The following is a 16,152-nucleotide window of genomic DNA, read 5'->3' as shown; positions in this document are numbered from 1 at the left end:
TTAAAGTGTTTGAGGCTTGTGCAAATGAGAACAGAGCTTACAGGAATGGGGTATGGACAGGAAAAGAACTCACAGGGATGGGAAAATGAGTCCCCAAGGGGATGGGGAAAAATTTGTCCCTGTGTCATTCTCTATTCTGCAGCACAACTTACATTCTGCCAGAGCTGCTATACTCACATTTTCCTCCTCCTCATGTAATTTCATTGGTTCCTTATCCATTTATGCATACAGTACAAACTTCTCTTGCTGACTTACAAGTGCATTCATGCTGCAGCCCCTCAGTATTTCTCCCCACTTCTCCCCTTATTCTTCTCCCCAATCATGAATTTGGTTCATCGGGTATTTCTACTTATCATTTCTATAGCACTGCTAAATGAATGCAGTGCTGTATATTAAAACATATAAGAGGCAGACCCTGCGCAGTAGAGCTTATAATCTAATTAACAGACAAACAAGTAGGAGGTTAGGGAGTTTATCAGGCAAGCATGGGTGTTTTACTAGCAAGTGGGGTTAGGAGTTAAAAGCAACCTCAATGAAGGGCTTTTAGTTGCACCCTTCTCCTCTACAGCCAACTTCAGACTCCATCCCTTCTATCCTGCTGCACCGTATACGCGGAACAGACTGACTGAGTCAATACAGCAGACTCTGTCTCTAGCAGTATTCAAATCCAAGCAACAAGCCCACTTTTTGAGACTGCTTTCAACTAACTCCCATGCACTATAAGATACCTATGTCCATCTTACCATTCCCTATACAATAAACTCCCCAACTTCTATGTGTCTTCTCTGTCTGTTGCAATTAGATTGTAAGCTCTATTCAGCAGGGAACTATATTGTACTACAGGTAACATGCATAACTCTATGTAAAGTGTTTTACCCTACAACTAGGTTTACCATATGACTCCAGAAAAAGGAGAAAGATCAGAAGATGCAATTTGAATGGAAACTATTAGAAAACCAAAAAAACTCTGTGGAGTGACGATGTTCCCAAATGGACTTTGAAAGTGTCAAAGTTCCAAAGGTACACTAAAATCATCCACATAAAATAATTCCATCCACATAAAAATAAATCATCCACATAAGAGCCTTAAAGGACCTAGTCCGCTAGGGATACAGTACCCAACACGGTCCACGTTTCGACAAAAAGTCTTCTTCAGGGGTCCCTGGGGGTCCTATAAAGGTGAGTACGTGGGAAACAATTGTGTGGTGAACCGGAAGTGAGACACTGCTTGCATTTGCAATGGAAACTATTAACCTAATCACAAGAAAACCCTCAATGAAAAAATACCATAATAAGGAAAAGCTCAAATAGACTATAGCAATCAGACTTAAAGATGGAAAAAAGACCTGTGTCTTCACGGACATAGACTATAGCTAATATCCCCCCTGACCAACTTGTTTCAACTAAAGTATTGAAACAAGGAACATATCCCTGGACTGTCCCTATGTGGAATCTGGAAATTCAGTCCTAACAGTGGTAACTTGCCTTGAAGAATCTGCTCAAGCTCCAGGATTTTTGAACTTTGCTTTTCCTGTCAAGCAGTGGCGTACCAAGGGAGGGGCGGTCCGCCCCGGGTGCACGCTCCAAGGGGGTGCACAGCTGGCTGGGTCCACACTCCGGAGCCTCCTGCGCTGCTCTGAACTGCACTCAGCGCGGCTGTCATACTTATGTGGGCAGCCTCGCTGAAGTGCAGGAAAGTCCCGGGCTGCTGCCTCTGCTCCGGAAGTGGTAAGTGAGGGGGTGGACTGGCAGCCGCAGTCATCGCAGGACTAAGAGCAGAGGAGTACAGGCTTCTTGGTTGGATCTCTACAAAGACGCGATTTTGCCGAATAAATGAAGTGGCCGGAATGGTTATTTCTTCTTCATGCTGGAGAAGTTGCCCGAATTGCAGCGCCGCAGATTGCCGGTGAAAGGGGTGCGGGACGCTGTGCCGTTTTGTTCTGCTGATTGGCAGGTAGGAGTCACGCGGTACCATGTGGTTTTTGGAAACACTTTTTGTTGTTATGTGGACTGTAAGCATTGGATGTGGAACGCCGCAGGGACACTGGTGGTTAATCCACTTTTTTAAAATGATGCTTTATCTTCATTCAGCAGAAGCAGTCATCACGGGACCTTGCTGATTTGGTTGATGGAAGAAATGGTGAAGGGTGAGAAAGGGGGTTTGGGTGGTATGGAAGGCTGTAGAGGGTGAGAGGGGGTCAGGGTGGTGTGGAGGGTGAGAAAGTGGGTCAGGGTGGTATGGAATCATTGTGAAGGGTGAGAAAGGGGGGTCAGAGTGGTATGGAATCATGGTGGGGGGTGAGAAAGGGGGGTCAGAGTGGTATGGAATCATCGTGAAGGGTAAGAAAGGGGGATCAGGATGGTATGGAATCATGGTGGAGGGAGAGAAAGGGGGCAGATGCTGATGGAAGTGGGAGGAAGGGAGAGGAGAGAGTGAAATGCCAGACTATGGGGGTGTGGGAGAAGAGAGAGATGCCAGACCATTGGAGGAAGGAAGGGAAGAAGATGGATGCCAGACCAAGGGGGAGAGATGGAAGGGGGAGGCATAAAGTTTCTGGAAGGGGAATAGAAGGAGAGAAGATGCCATATAGAAGGGGCAGAGAAAGGGTAGACGTGGATGAAAGGAAGAGAGTGACAAGAAGATGAGGAAAGCAGAAACCAGAGAAGACAAGGTAGAAAAAAAATTCTTTTTTTTTTTTTTTTTTTGCTTTATGGGAGATGCATTGCTGTTTCTGTGGTGTTGCATTGTATGCAAAGTCCAGCTTCTTGGTGCTTCAGTTTAACCTTTGTCTACGTATTTTTATTCTATCTCCCCATTTACAAAACTGTAGAGCGTTTTTTAGCGTTGGCATCTGAGCTGTTATCACCATGGCTAAAAACCACACTACAGTTTTGTAAAAGGGGGAGGGGTTAGTTTGTGATTACAGCAGCCAAACAACCAAAGACCCTTCTACCACCTTTCACCAACTACCAAACAAAAAAAAAACAACCCAAAATGAAGCTAACCTCACGAGCCCAGCACTTCATACTGTTAATCCTTCTTTTAACCAGCGGGAAGACAGCAGCAAATAACCTCCTCCCTACACCCGCTACAGATATAAATAAATCTCTCTTCCAAAATAGGAGAATATCAAGTGACAGAAACTCAAACCTACAATCTAACACTCTACACTCCATTACCACAGCATGGGGAAGAAGACCAACACACACTAAGACTAAACCACACCGGCACACCAAATCACTTATATATCCAAACACAACCCACAACTATCACACAGAGATATCCACACTCAAATGCGCCTACTTAAATATCAGAGCGCTAGGTCCAAAAACAGAGCTTATAAAAACCTGGATAACACAAGAAAACCTGGACTGTCTTTTCCTCACAGAAACCTGGATAACCTCCGACTCAGACCCCAGAATAACTGAAGTCTGCCCACAAGGATACAAAATTACAGTGGTCTGCAGAGAAAAAAAAAGAGGCGGAGGCCTAGCAATCTTAATCAAACAAGATCTCACCCTTAATATAATTGAGAAAACATTTAACCCATACTTGGACCTTTTAGCTTGCCAACTCTCAAGGACCACACTAAAAGACACACTAAACTGCATGCTCTGCTACATAGTGCCGGGAAACTGGTCTTTAGCAAGAACTGAAATGGAAGACTTCATATACCAAAACTCACTAATAGCAACCTACAACCTACTCCTAGGAGACCTAAATCTACACCTAGATGCTAAATCTACACCATCAGCCACTCATACCCCCCAATTAAGGAGGTCAAAAGGAAAAAATATATGATGGCCTCCTGGCCACTCAAGCAGCCAAACTAGACAACCAAATCGCCAATCTACTGACGGCATCCCTCGACTACAAGACTTTTAGAAAAGAAATAAAGACCATACTTTTCAAGAAAACTCTGAGAAAAGAAATAATACCGCAAGTCTCAAACTCCACCTCTCACTAAAGCCAACTACCCCAAACAAATAACCTTAACCATTTTTCACTCTTTTTGAAAATGACCAATTTTTATTTTTTGTAAGTTCTTGTTGTAATACATCTTGGATAATTCTTTTGTAATCCGCCTTGAACTGCAAGGTAATGGCGGAATAGAAATCCCTAATGTAATGTAATACTAGGCGAAGATGTTTTCTGTGTGTTCGAAAAGACATGGTTTTCTGTTAGGATTGACTGTAGGATTGATCTGTACTAGTCTGGCTTGTTTAGTTTTACAATTGGTTTATTGAAGTACTGCTCACTGCAGTATGTAAGATGCTGCCTTTTCCTAGGTACACTCGTGTGTGACGTGTGGATTGTTACTAAAAATCATGTTTTTCATACAGATGGGGGGGTGTCAAAAAATGATGGGCCCCGGGTGTCACATATGCTAGGTACAGCTATAAACAACTCAGATGTGTTGAAAACCAATGTATGTAAAAACAACACTTTCAATGGGAGACTAGTGTGGTCATAAGATGTTATAGTGGTACAAATTTTTTGCAGAAGCAATGAGAAACCAGTGCCAGCTCTTAATTGCTCAAAAAGAAGGAAAAAGCCTCAGAAAAGGCCCTCCCACCGCCACAATAGTGGATGTAAGGTGGTTAAGCGATAACCTCATAGGCAAAACCTTCATTCAGAAGTGAGCAATTGAGTAAAAAACTGTGCTTCACATAAATGCTGAATTATAGATAGAGGAAAAAAACACTTATCTTGAGGCTGATCGGCACACCGACGGAGGCCAGCGTTTCACCGACAGGCTACATCAGGGAGCCATTTTTTGGACTTTTTTTGAAGCGTTTGTATTCACTCTTCATAAGACTGATCGGTCGGGTCACACCCTGATGTAGCCTGTCGGTGAAACGCTGGCCTCCGTCGGTGTGCCGATCAGCCTCAAGATAAGTGGTTTTTTTCCTCTATCTATAATTCAGCATTTATGTGAAGCACAGTTTTTTACTCAATTGCTCACTTCTGAATGAAGGTTTTGCCTATGAGGTTATCGCTTAACCACCTTACATCCACTATTGTGGCGGTGGGAGGGCCTTTTCTGAGGTTTTTTCCTTCTTTTTGAGCAATTAAGAGCTGGCACTGGTTTCTCATTGCTTCTGCAAAAAATTTGTACCACTATAACATCTTATGACCACACTAGTCTCCCATTGAAAGTGTTGTTTTTACATATGCTAGGTACGCCACTGCTGTCAGGTGCCATGATGTGACGGACTTTACACAGATAAGTGTCCTGTTCTGTTTATTTTTTAGCTCTTAATTTATAATATTTGAACATTTTTGAAGTATCACTGACGGATCCTAGCATATGGAGGGAAAAGCATGAGGATCCGTCAGAGTTAAATTGTCATAGAGCTCTGTCAGAGCCAGAGACTAAAAGTGGCACGGACCTCAAAAGTGACGCGGACCTCGGATTTTTAAGGATGTAACATGCAGTTCAGGTCCGCGAGGGAGCCGGGGGCCTGAGCTGAGCTGCAGGGAAAGCGAAGGCGGACTTGTCAATGCACGGACCTCGGATTTTAAAGGACTTCCGGTTTTAGATCCGTGAGGTCCGCGTTTTACCCCTTCCCAGTGCAGGGTTTTTAAAAGCCGTCTTGATCCCCAAACCTGTCCTCGAAAAGGAGGACATGTTGGGGGAAACCGGACGTCTGGTAACCCTAATAATCCTACTAGTACACTGTTGTCTTATAGCGCTTGTAACCCGCCTAGTTCTCTGAATTGTGATGATTCGGCAGGATACAAGACTGAACATAACGTGTTTAATATACAGTGCTGCAGAAATGATAAGTAGTAGTAAATTCCCTAGCCCCTGTTTCTCTAATTAAATTGTAAGCGCTATTGAGGCGAGACTCTCTATACATGTTTAAATGTACAGCACTGTGTACGTCTAAGTACAGTAGTAGTAATGAATGTTTCCAGAAATTGTTCAAGCTGTAGGCGGCCCACAATACAACAGGAGCTTGCGTAGGCGCGCTCAAGACAGAGCTCCCTCTACAGACCAGCACGTGCCCTCCCTCCCCAGCAGCTGCCAAGGGTTTATAGAAAGCTTCGGCAAGCGCGTCAAATACAGTAGATCTCTCAGACTGCGCGAGCGGCAACAGGTGTTTGCGCATGCGTGATCAGTTACCCTTAATCCAGGCTACGCAACTTCCTGATGCGGCCTGCACAGAAGTTGGAGGTAGGAGACGGAGTGGAGTAGCGAAAACAAGGTAGTTAGTGCTCGGGAGTTCCTGGACTGTTCGAAGGCGTCGATTGTAAAGGTTGACCAGTTCATCTGGACAAAGCTAGGACCGCAAGGATCCATGAAGAATTGGTGTTAATGGCAGCGTATCATTGTTGTGTCCCATTCTGTAACAGCGACTCTAGATACAATGCAGACAAACAAATATCCTTTCACAGGATCCCGGCTTTTCATGCGGAGCCACAGAGACATAACGAGTGGCTGAAAAAGATTCGACGCGATCCGGGGCCGTTATTTAAGGTAGCCGATTTGCTTGTTTAGCTGTTGAGAGTGACAGAATTATCCATAGCGTGTAGTGTTTGCAAATACAGTAATATGTAACGTTCATGGCCTATGTTTGCATTGCTTATGTAGGACACTAGACCAGACTGTCGTTTGGAAGGATCTGAAATAATCCTGAGATTTTACCAATTAATTACCTTACCATTTATTGGCTTACTACAGATAATAGTTACAAACTATAGTTTTCTTCTTTTAATAATTTGTGCTTATACTTGTAAATTCTGGTTTCAGGTTGGTGCTTGCACCAGAGTCTGCTCAAAACATTTTCTTCCTACCGATTTTGTCAGAACGCTTACAGGGAGAAGAAATCTTAAACCGAATTGCATCCCGTCAGTATTCTTCTGGTCTAAAGATGCAGTACTGCAACCGCCGCCCTCCTCACCAAAAACAAGAAAATTAGGGTATGTTTAAATGTATCAGAGTGTGTAAAATGTATTAAACAATAAATGTTTTTATGGAGTAGCAAGTATTGTAGCTTAAAAAAGTAAATGAATAAGCAAGCATTTAAATACAGGTGAAAGGAGGCTGCAGAAGGTGAGATTTTGTAAGGCATAAAAGGGCCCTTTTACTAAGCCATGTTAGATGCTAATGGTGCTGGCATCATATCTTTTTAAATTGGTTGCACACTAATGGCAACACTGGCACATGATCATTTTACAGCGGTAGTAAAAATGTCCTTAGTGTGCAGGTAAAATCCACAGCAGGTACGCTAAGGCCACTTTTGTTTACTACAGCTTAGTAAAAGAACCTCTTAGAGAAGAGCAAAGTTAGCAGTTGTTACTTAGTACATCAGAAAATTAGAATTGTATATCAGATAAAGTCTTTAGAAATCAAAAAGACATTTTTTGTAATAAAATGATATTCGTGTAGTGGTGTTAATTTAAAACAAACTGCCATCCTCAAAGAGACATAAATTGGACCAAAAAAAAAAAGGCAAACAGATAGAACCATTGACTCAACCGTTCAACTTTTGTTATGATTCCATATAGGAAAAAATACATTTGAGGTAGTACCAGTGGTAGCAGTCACCTAGTAATTAAAACATTGACTGCATCGTTTAAATTAATACATAGATTCAGTACTGCTGTACATTTAGGAGCTCATAATAAAAAAAGAAAAACGTCCAAAAACTGGCCTAAGTCGGCACTTGGACGAACATTATCAAAATACGTCCAAGTGCTGATAATAAAAAACGGGTTTTGGACGTATTTCTAAACGACCTAGGCCTTCATAGTGCCGCTGAACGACCATCGCTAAACGGGGTGTTTCAGGAAGAGTGTCGAGAGTGGGACGAGGGCCGGCTTAGACTTAGTCGTACTGCATGTATAACCGAAAGTTATACAGCACAGGATTGACGGAACTTGGACGTTGTGACTTAGACCATTTAAAACATGGTCTAAGTCACAAAAACCCACCTAAAGTGACCAAATAAGCACTGCAAACACATAATACAGACCCACACACACTACCCCAGTGATCACAGACCCCCCCCCCACAAAAAATATTAATCACAACTTGAAAATTGTGCCTCCAAAACATCATCACCTGCACCTGGTGCTGCACAGAGGCATCTTAAACCGTCTTGGGGTGGTTTAGGGACCCATAGAGAGGTGGACCCATGCTTATAAGCCGCTGTAATCACTGCATTGATATTGAAACATGTGCACTCCCCTATACACTCCCAAAACACTTTTTTACTTAACATATAAGTGACTCCTGCAGCCATAAGGGCTATTGGAGTGGTAGATAAGTGGGTCTAGGGGATTCTGGAGGTAGTTTGGGGAGCTCACCATGTCCTATAAGGGAGCTGTAGTGAGATGAAGACATGACACCCTTTTTGTGAAGTTCACAGCAGTGCCCTGTAAGGTACCTCACTATTTAGGTCCATCACTTTGCAGACTCCTCCCACGTCCAACAGGGCTTGTTCTAGGTGTTTTTGACTTGGATGAAAAGTTGGACGAAAATGTGGTATAAAGATGGACGATTTAGCGGCTTGGATGATCAGATCAGCAGGACGAATAGTTAGACGATTTTCGAAACGAAAAAAAATTTGGACTTATTTTTCGAAAATAAGCTATTTTTTACTTTGGACGACTTGGACAAAAACGGACTTAGACGTTCATTTCGATTATGCCCCTCCACATTTGTTGACTGTCATTACCACTATCAATTTAGTTTGGGCTTGCAATTTTGCAGGCCTAAGTGTATAGCTTATCATATAGTTCTGGGCCCTTTAAACTATGTGGATAGTGCAGGGCTTATTAGAAGAATTTTCAGCTCTGCGTAGCCTTTAAAATCAACAGATATATAGTATATTTACCAGCTGTTACTACTTATTCTATAACACAATTAGATATACACTTCCCCCTCTGTATTCACGGTTTCCGTATCTACGGATTCACTTATTCGCGATTTTAAACCAAAAATTCCTTTTTCTTTTTTTGGGTTATTTTAAGCCCTGTAAGCCCCCCTTAAGCCTTACCTGGTGGTCTAGCGGGTTTTCGGGGCAGGAGCAATCTTACCACGCTCTACATCCGATTTTTCCAAAAGATTTGTCAAGTCTAAACTGTCCATTGGTATTCTGATGAATTTTAATATGTAAATTATGTCTGTACTTTGATTTAAGAGCATCTGAAGCTTGACTTCTCAGATTAAATCTTGGGTAAATCAATCCCAGAAATTTTTTAAAAAATAATAATAATAATTCTTAACTCCCTTCTGTAAAATTCCTAAATATTATGAAGGAATGGTTGACTCCTTTAATCAAGGAAATTGTGAAATCTTGAAATTGAGATGCAGAAATTCAAGGACCAGATCTAATCTAATCTAATCTAAACCTTAAGTTTATATACCGCATCATCTCCATGAGTATGGAGCTCGACACGGTTTACAAGAACTTAAATAGTAGGTAGAGAAGAAGAAAAGGATTACATGAACTTATGTGTAGAAGGGAGGAGAGAAAGGGGGGGAGGATAGAGTTACAATTTGATGAAAAGCCAGGTTTTCAGTTGTTTGCGGAATAATTGAAGGGAGTCCAGGTTCCGCAACGGGATGGTGAGATCGTTCCAAAGACCTGTGATTTTGGAGAGAAGGGATTTTCCCAGTTTGCCTATGTAGATATTTTTTTTAAGTTTTCAAAAGTACAAAGACCAGGAGACAAGATATAACGTTACTAAAATTGTACTTTTAAAAGAAATATTGGGGTCCTCCTGTGGGTGGGGCCTTAGGCACATGGGCCCAACCCAGCCCATGAGCCTAAAGCCCCGCCCACAGGAGGGGCCTAAGGCTAATGGGTCGATTCCAGTTGGCCCAGGCGTTTCAGGCCCCACCTGTGGGCGGAATTTGAGATGCCTGAGCCAGTCAGGCCTTAAGGCCCGCCATTCTGAGGATGGCGGGCCGGACGGTGGGGTCGGCGGGGAGGGGTCGCGGGATCGGCAAGGGGGAGGTGTTCAGGTGGTCAAGGGTGTGGGGGGGCTGCGTCGGGGCAGAAGGGCTTGGGCTCCCTCCTGCCTGGATCGTTGGGGGGAGGGGTTGCTGGAGCAGGAGGGCTTGGGCTCCCTCCTGCCTGGATCATTGGGGTGGGGGGTGATGCATCGCGGCAGGAGAGATTGGGTATCTCCCCTGCCGCGATGTGTTCACCCCTCTATCCAAACTGCCACAAACCGTGGCAGAAGAGATTGGGCATCGCTGCTGGTTGCGGCAGTTCGGGAAGAGGGGTGATCGCATCGCGGTAGGGGAGATAAGCCATCTCTCTTGCCGCGGTGGGGGGCTGGGTAGGTTGCCAAGCCACTGAGCTGATCGCGGCAGCCACCATCAGCTCAGCGGGCCCTTTTTTGGCACATATACTTGGTTTAAGTCAAAACGTATAAGTGCCGACTAGGCAACCTGTCAAAATGTTTGGTTATACCTGCTGTACACCTAGGGGTTCATAGACAACCCTGCGAAAGACAAAGGCGCGCGCCGACAACTGAGCGCAAGATGGAGGCGTGCGCCGAAGAAAATTACAGTTTTTAGGGGCTCCGACGGGGGGTTTTGTTGGGGAGCCCCCCCCAGTTTACTTATTAGAGATCGCGCCGGCGTTGTGGGGGGTTTGGGGGGTTGTAACCCTCCACATTTTACTGTAAACTTAACTTTTTCCCTAAAAACAGGGAAAAAGTGAAGTTTTCAGTAAAATGTGGGGGGTTACAACCCCCCACAATGCCCCCACAACGCGGCGCGATCTCTATTAAGTAAAGTGGGGGGGTTCCCCCCCACGCCCCCCTGTCGGAGCCGTAAAAACAGTAATTTTCTGCGGCGCGCACCTCCACGCTGCGCTCGATTGTCTGCGTGCGCCTTTGTCCCGGCGCGCTTTTGACCTGACACCATGCCTAGGTCTAGGTCAGCCCACCTCCCGCCCGCCCTTTCCCCTCCTCTAAAAACGCCTCTTTTCGCTCTATGCATTTAGAGGCAGGAGAAAGGCCTAAGCTGGTTTTAGATATGTCTAAAACCAGCTTTGGTTATGGGCACTTGGACGATCAGGCTTTTTGATCATCCAAGTACCCATTTAGGCCACTTTTTAGATTTTTTTTTTTTAGTATAAGCCCCTTAGCATTTAGCACACGCTAAATCGGTTAATGCGCCTTAATTAATAAAAGACCCCATTGTTTCACTTAATGCTTAATTAAGCTCTGAAATTTTATCACTGAAAGGTTTGGATAAATTATTGAAAAATTAAATTCATGGACTGTTAAAAGCAAACTTGGGGAAATCTACTGCTTATCTCTAGGGATTCTAGCTACTTTTGAGATCCTGCCAGGTACGTCTGACTTGGATTGGCTACTCTTGGAAACCAGTGGTGGCCTGAGAGGGGTATGGGGCTAAGTGCAGAGAACTATGTGGAGAGATGAAAGTAGACAAAGCTAGAAATTCCCCAGAGCCTTAGTTGTCTAGGTGCCAGATATTTAAGTGCTGGTTCACATTCTAAAGGGAATTGGTTTCATATTTACCAATATTTTGGCCCACTTCAGAATAATAAGGAGAAAGATATATTGACTGCCACTGCCATAAGATCCTTACCTCCAGGTTGCAGCAAAGGTGAAGCTGAGAGTATAGTGGATAGAGCCTGAGTCTTTGATAACAGTTTTTGCCTCCATGCTTCTCCTTGTTTGTGCTTCGCTTCTCTTCCCCCTCCCCCCCCCCCACCACACACACAATGCATGGTGGAAAAAGGGGAAATTCCTAGGAGTATTCAGTCTCTCAATGGACTCCATACTGCTAGCCTTTTGATTTCTTTCTTGTTTGGTCCAATGTGAAGGCGGAGAAGTTTGGGGGTAGAACAGATAACAGGAAGTGCATTATATAGAGAAATGAAGTTTGGAAGGAGGTAGAAGTGGGAACACTGAGACAGTGGCAGGGTGAAAGATGACTCGCATTTGGTAGAGGTAGGGAAGGAAGAGGAGTGCAGAGGGGAGAGGTGGGGGGGCAGAAGAAAGAGTAAAACTGTATAGAAAAATAGGGGAATATAGAGGAGCATCATGGTGAAGGAAAGGAGAGAATAGATATGGGAGGGGGCCTGATTTCAGAGATGAATACCTGACTTTCATGCAGAACTTGAAGAATTAAATTTTCCAAGATGTTAACAACGAATTATTTGTAGTAGATTTTCATTCATTTTGATTCAGGATCAAATATTATTTGCATAATTTGTCTGTTCTGAAAACCAGACTTCTTGCTGTGCCCAGGGATCAGAAAGTAAACTGCTGGACCTAGGTTAAATCTTTAAGCCAAGCTTAGCCAATTTATGGTCACGGATCAAAATTCGGCCCACCCAGAGCTTTTTTCTGGCCTTTAGAAGCTTGGCAATTCTTGTGGTTCTTACAGCAGGATTCCTTCTTCACCACTACAACTCGGCTCTGTATGCTTCAGCATGCAGTGCCAGAAGTTTGTACTGGTATTTTAGTTTCATGTCTCGTGAAACTTGAAACCATGAGGCAAATCCAACTTCTTCCACTGTGTGGCTTAAGCTTTAGAGCTGAAGCAAGCCTTACTTAGAGATAGAGAGCAAAGGAGGAAAGGAAGGAAATATGCTGACACAGGAGGAGTGAATGAGTGAGAAGAAAGAGAGATGCTGGCAAGGGGAAGAGTGAGAGGAAGGAAAGATACTGACATAGGGGAGAGGAGGCAGACATGCATGGTGATGCATGAGGGTGAAATGTTGCACACAATAATGGAGAGGAGAGAGAGATGGTGCATGGAGGGCAATATAGAGGTCTTGACCCAGGGCACAAGGCAGGGGGGAAGGGGTAGAAATGGTAGACAGTGGGAAAGAAACAAAAATGTTGGATATGGCAGTGGAAGGGAGAGAATGCTGCATGGGGAGAGGGATGTAAGGGAGGAAGAAAGAAAGGTGTTGGACATGGGGTAGATGAGAGGGAGGGAGAGAAATCTCTACCCTTTTTTTTCTGTTGCAGTGGAGTTTGATTGCTTTGGTACCAACTGAAGAGGGAGCTATTCTTTACTGTAGAAGGGGAGGCATTCAAGTTCTTAAAGTGATACCCTTCTGCAGTTGCTAAAGTACAGACTCCTGTTAACAGAACCCAGATTATCGAGGAAAGAACCGAATCTGTAGTTACAGTAGTTAATAAATCCAAATAATTGTGCAAGTGTTGATAATGCTAAGACTTTTATATAAGTATATAAGTTGTAATTTACACTGTGATTGAGGATTACAAGGAGGTCCTTGTGACTTCAGACTAGATCAGGGGTGTCCAATGTCGGTCCTCGAGGGCCGCAGTCCAGTCGGGTTTTCAGGATTTCCCTAATGAATATGCATTGAAAGCAGTGCATGCACATAGATCTCATGCATATTCATTGGGGAAATCCTGAAAACCCGACTGGACTGCGGCCCTCGAGGACCGACATTGGACACCCCTGAACTAGATAGTATAGGAAAAAAGTACAATAATGCTATTTTTTTTCTTTTTTTTTTCCTTTTCTTCTTGATGTAGGAAAAATAAAAATTCACTTGAATCAATTATGCCTGCATCACAAATTCAAGCCCAGAAGACAGAGCAATTACACCTGCCTCTGTGGTCAAGTTCTTCATTGGATCATTGTTATGACGTTTCACCCATATCAGAATCGGAAATGTTAGATGCTGCTCGCAAGGAGATTACAAGGCTGCAGCAGCAAACAGAAGTATTAGAGGGGAAATTGTTTTTCTTGGAACGTTTTTCTAATGACTCCAGTCTAATTAATTTTTATACAGGATTTAGGGACTATGCAACATTGAAAGATCTGTTTTTATCCCTGAAACCAACCACTTTGAATATGAAGAAGTGGAAACAGTGTCAAGAGGATGGGTACAATAGGGTTAAAGCAAATGAAGATCCTGGAGAGGAGTCGCTGGCCCTAATTGATCAGTTCTTTTTATTTTTATGCAAAGTTCGGCAAGGATTTTTGGAACAAGACTTAGCTGTGAGGTTTAATGTATCTCAGTGCACAGTTACTAGGGTTATTATAACATGGGCTAACTATCTACATTTCATGCTTGCTCCATCACTTCAGTGGCCTAGCCGAGAAGATATTGACAAAGACATGCCTGCTTGCTTTCAAGCTACATATCCTCATACTCGGCTAATTTTGGATTGCATTGAAGTAAAAGTGCAGACAGAGTCTCAAAATGTCCTCGGCTCTAGGACACTTATTTATAGTAGTTATATCACCTTTAAAGGTCTTATAGGCATGTCCCCTTTAGGTTCTGTAATCTTTGTAAGTCCCTTGTTTAATAGCTATATTTCAGACAAAGCAATTATAAATCTGTCTGGCATTCTGAATTTGCTGGAACCTAATGATGTGGTGATAGCAGATAAAAGTTTCCCAATACATGACCTTCTTGCATCAGTAGGTGCCCACTTAGTGACAGTTCCATTTCATACCATGAAAACTGCCCTGGAAGACTTGGCTTACACAATGGAAGGTATTCAGTCAGCCTCAGAGGATCAAGTGGCGGTGGAGGAAGTTGCAGTACTAATGGAGGAGGTTCCGTTGGCTGTGGAGGAAGTTGCAGTAGTTATGGAAGAGATCCCAGTGGCAGTGGAAGAGGTTGCAGTAGTTATGGAGCATGTCCCACTGGGCTTGGAGGAGGTTGCAGTGGTCATGCAAGAGGTCTTGGTGCCTAAGGAGACAGGTCCAGTTATTACAGAAGAGTTGCAAGAAAATAAAAACCAGACTCAGTTTAGTATAGAGGGGGTTCCACAACTTGAGGAAGAAGATTCATTTGCTAGGGAAGATGTACCTTCAGCTGAGAAGGCTCCAGTTGCTGTAAAAGTTTCTTTGGATGAGGAGCAGCACCCAGCTTTAGTGCAAGAAATAGTAGAAAAAAATGAGACTGCTTCTTTAAGAATTCATGTGGGATGTACAGTAGGGAAGGTAAGAGCATATCACATTTTTGATAAAGTTATTCCACTGACCTTAGCAAGCATAGTAGATCAGCTATGGACTGTGTGTGCATTACTCAATAATTGCAATGGCTCACTCAGTTGAACAGTATGGTTTTAATTTATTTTGTGTTTGTGTGTTAGGTTCATTGATACTGGGGCAAGAGGAGCAATCCAGAATATCCGTCATATCTGCTTGGTTCTAGGCTATATTGACTCTGTTTTCTGCCTTGAACCAAATCATCTGTGTGTCCTGTGCAAGTCCAGTTCAGTTCTCAGACTATGTATGAAAAAGTTCATATTCTCCAAAGCTCCTGAGTCCAATTAGACTAATTTAGAATTACGGTTTTATTTTGGACAAAGCATTGTCTAAACTGCTGCCAAATTAAACTAGTTTACAGAAAACCTTCCAAGAACAAATAGACAAGTTTATATGCACATAAGTAAAGAAAACTATACAATTTTATTTTCTTTTAATTTCATAACTTTTTGCTTTATCTTTTTGAATTGTTTTCTTTTTTGCTATTTTATGATCTCAGATAAATAGGTAAATGTGTAATTTCAAAGCTTTCATGTAATTACAGGGAATAAATTATTTTAGTATCTAAGGCTATTGATCTTCCAGGCCTAGCTGGAGCTCCACTGTGTTCTTCTCTACCCCAGGAGCTCCCATTCTTTCCAGCAGTTTATTTCTGCTCCTTTCTAACCAGATACAGTGGTACCTTGGATTACGAGCATAATCCGTTCCAGGAGCATGCTCGTAATCCAAAATGCTAGTTTATCAAAGCGAGTTTCCCCATAGGAAATAATGGAAACTCGCTTTGATGCGTTCCCCCCCCCCCCCACGAGAACCGGCATTGCTCCCCCCAAAGGCCCCCCCCTGCGATCCGGCACCCCCCCCCCCGAAGCAATTGGGCACCCCCCGCCACAATCCGGCACTCCCCCTGATGCAATTGGGCACCCCCTCCCTCCCCCTGACACAATTGAGCACCCCCCCCCGCCGCTTCTTACCCTCATCTGGGCACCGAGCACAGGACATGCCGGTGCCCAGATGAGGGTAAGAAGCGGCGGGGGGGGTGCCCAATCGCGGTGGGGGGAGGGTGCCGGATCGCGGGGGGGAGAGTGCGGGGGGGCACTGGTAAATCGAGCCATGCTCGGTTTCCGAGGCACAGATTTTGCAAATGTTTTGCTCGTCTTGCAAAACACTC

At 43.7% G+C, this 16,152-nt stretch overlaps 1 protein-coding gene across 3 annotated transcripts; it reads left to right on the top strand.

Annotated features, from left to right (window-relative positions):
* The first annotated feature begins 6,068 nt into the window (after positions 1–6,068).
* On the top strand, positions 6,069–15,912 carry LOC117364183. 3 transcript variants are annotated; one of them, XM_033953145.1, is made up of 4 exons: positions 6,069–6,485; positions 6,759–6,928; positions 13,514–14,936; positions 15,089–15,912. In XM_033953145.1, the coding sequence occupies exons 1-4, from the start codon at positions 6,324–6,326 to the stop codon at positions 15,095–15,097; spliced, it is 1,764 nt and encodes a 587-aa protein (XP_033809036.1). In that variant the 5' UTR covers positions 6,069–6,323; the 3' UTR covers positions 15,098–15,912. The 3 variants fall into 3 exon arrangements, with proteins under 3 accessions (XP_033809036.1, XP_033809035.1, XP_033809037.1); XM_033953144.1 differs by having other exon boundaries at positions 6,070–6,485; positions 13,514–15,912; XM_033953146.1 differs by having other exon boundaries at positions 6,346–6,485; positions 6,815–6,928; positions 13,514–15,912.
* The last annotated feature ends 240 nt before the right edge of the window (positions 15,913–16,152 follow it).

The sequence above is a fragment of the Geotrypetes seraphini genome, chromosome 7, assembly GCF_902459505.1.
Source record: "Geotrypetes seraphini chromosome 7, aGeoSer1.1, whole genome shotgun sequence".
NCBI lineage: Eukaryota > Metazoa > Chordata > Amphibia > Gymnophiona > Dermophiidae > Geotrypetes > Geotrypetes seraphini.
Note: the sequence above shows the minus strand (reverse complement) of the source record. Positions and strands in the feature narration are given on the sequence as shown.

Coding starts and splice junctions, on each gene's coding strand:
- LOC117364183 (XM_033953144.1), top strand. CDS start 6,324: ATGGCAGCGTATCATTGTTGTGTCCCATTCTGTAACAGCGACTCTAGA. Junction 6,486..6,758: donor ATCCGGGGCCGTTATTTAAG/GTAGCCGATTTG, acceptor TTCTGGTTTCAG/GTTGGTGCTTGCACCAGAGT. Junction 6,929..13,513: donor CCAAAAACAAGAAAATTAGG/GTATGTTTAAAT, acceptor TTCTTGATGTAG/GAAAAATAAAAATTCACTTG.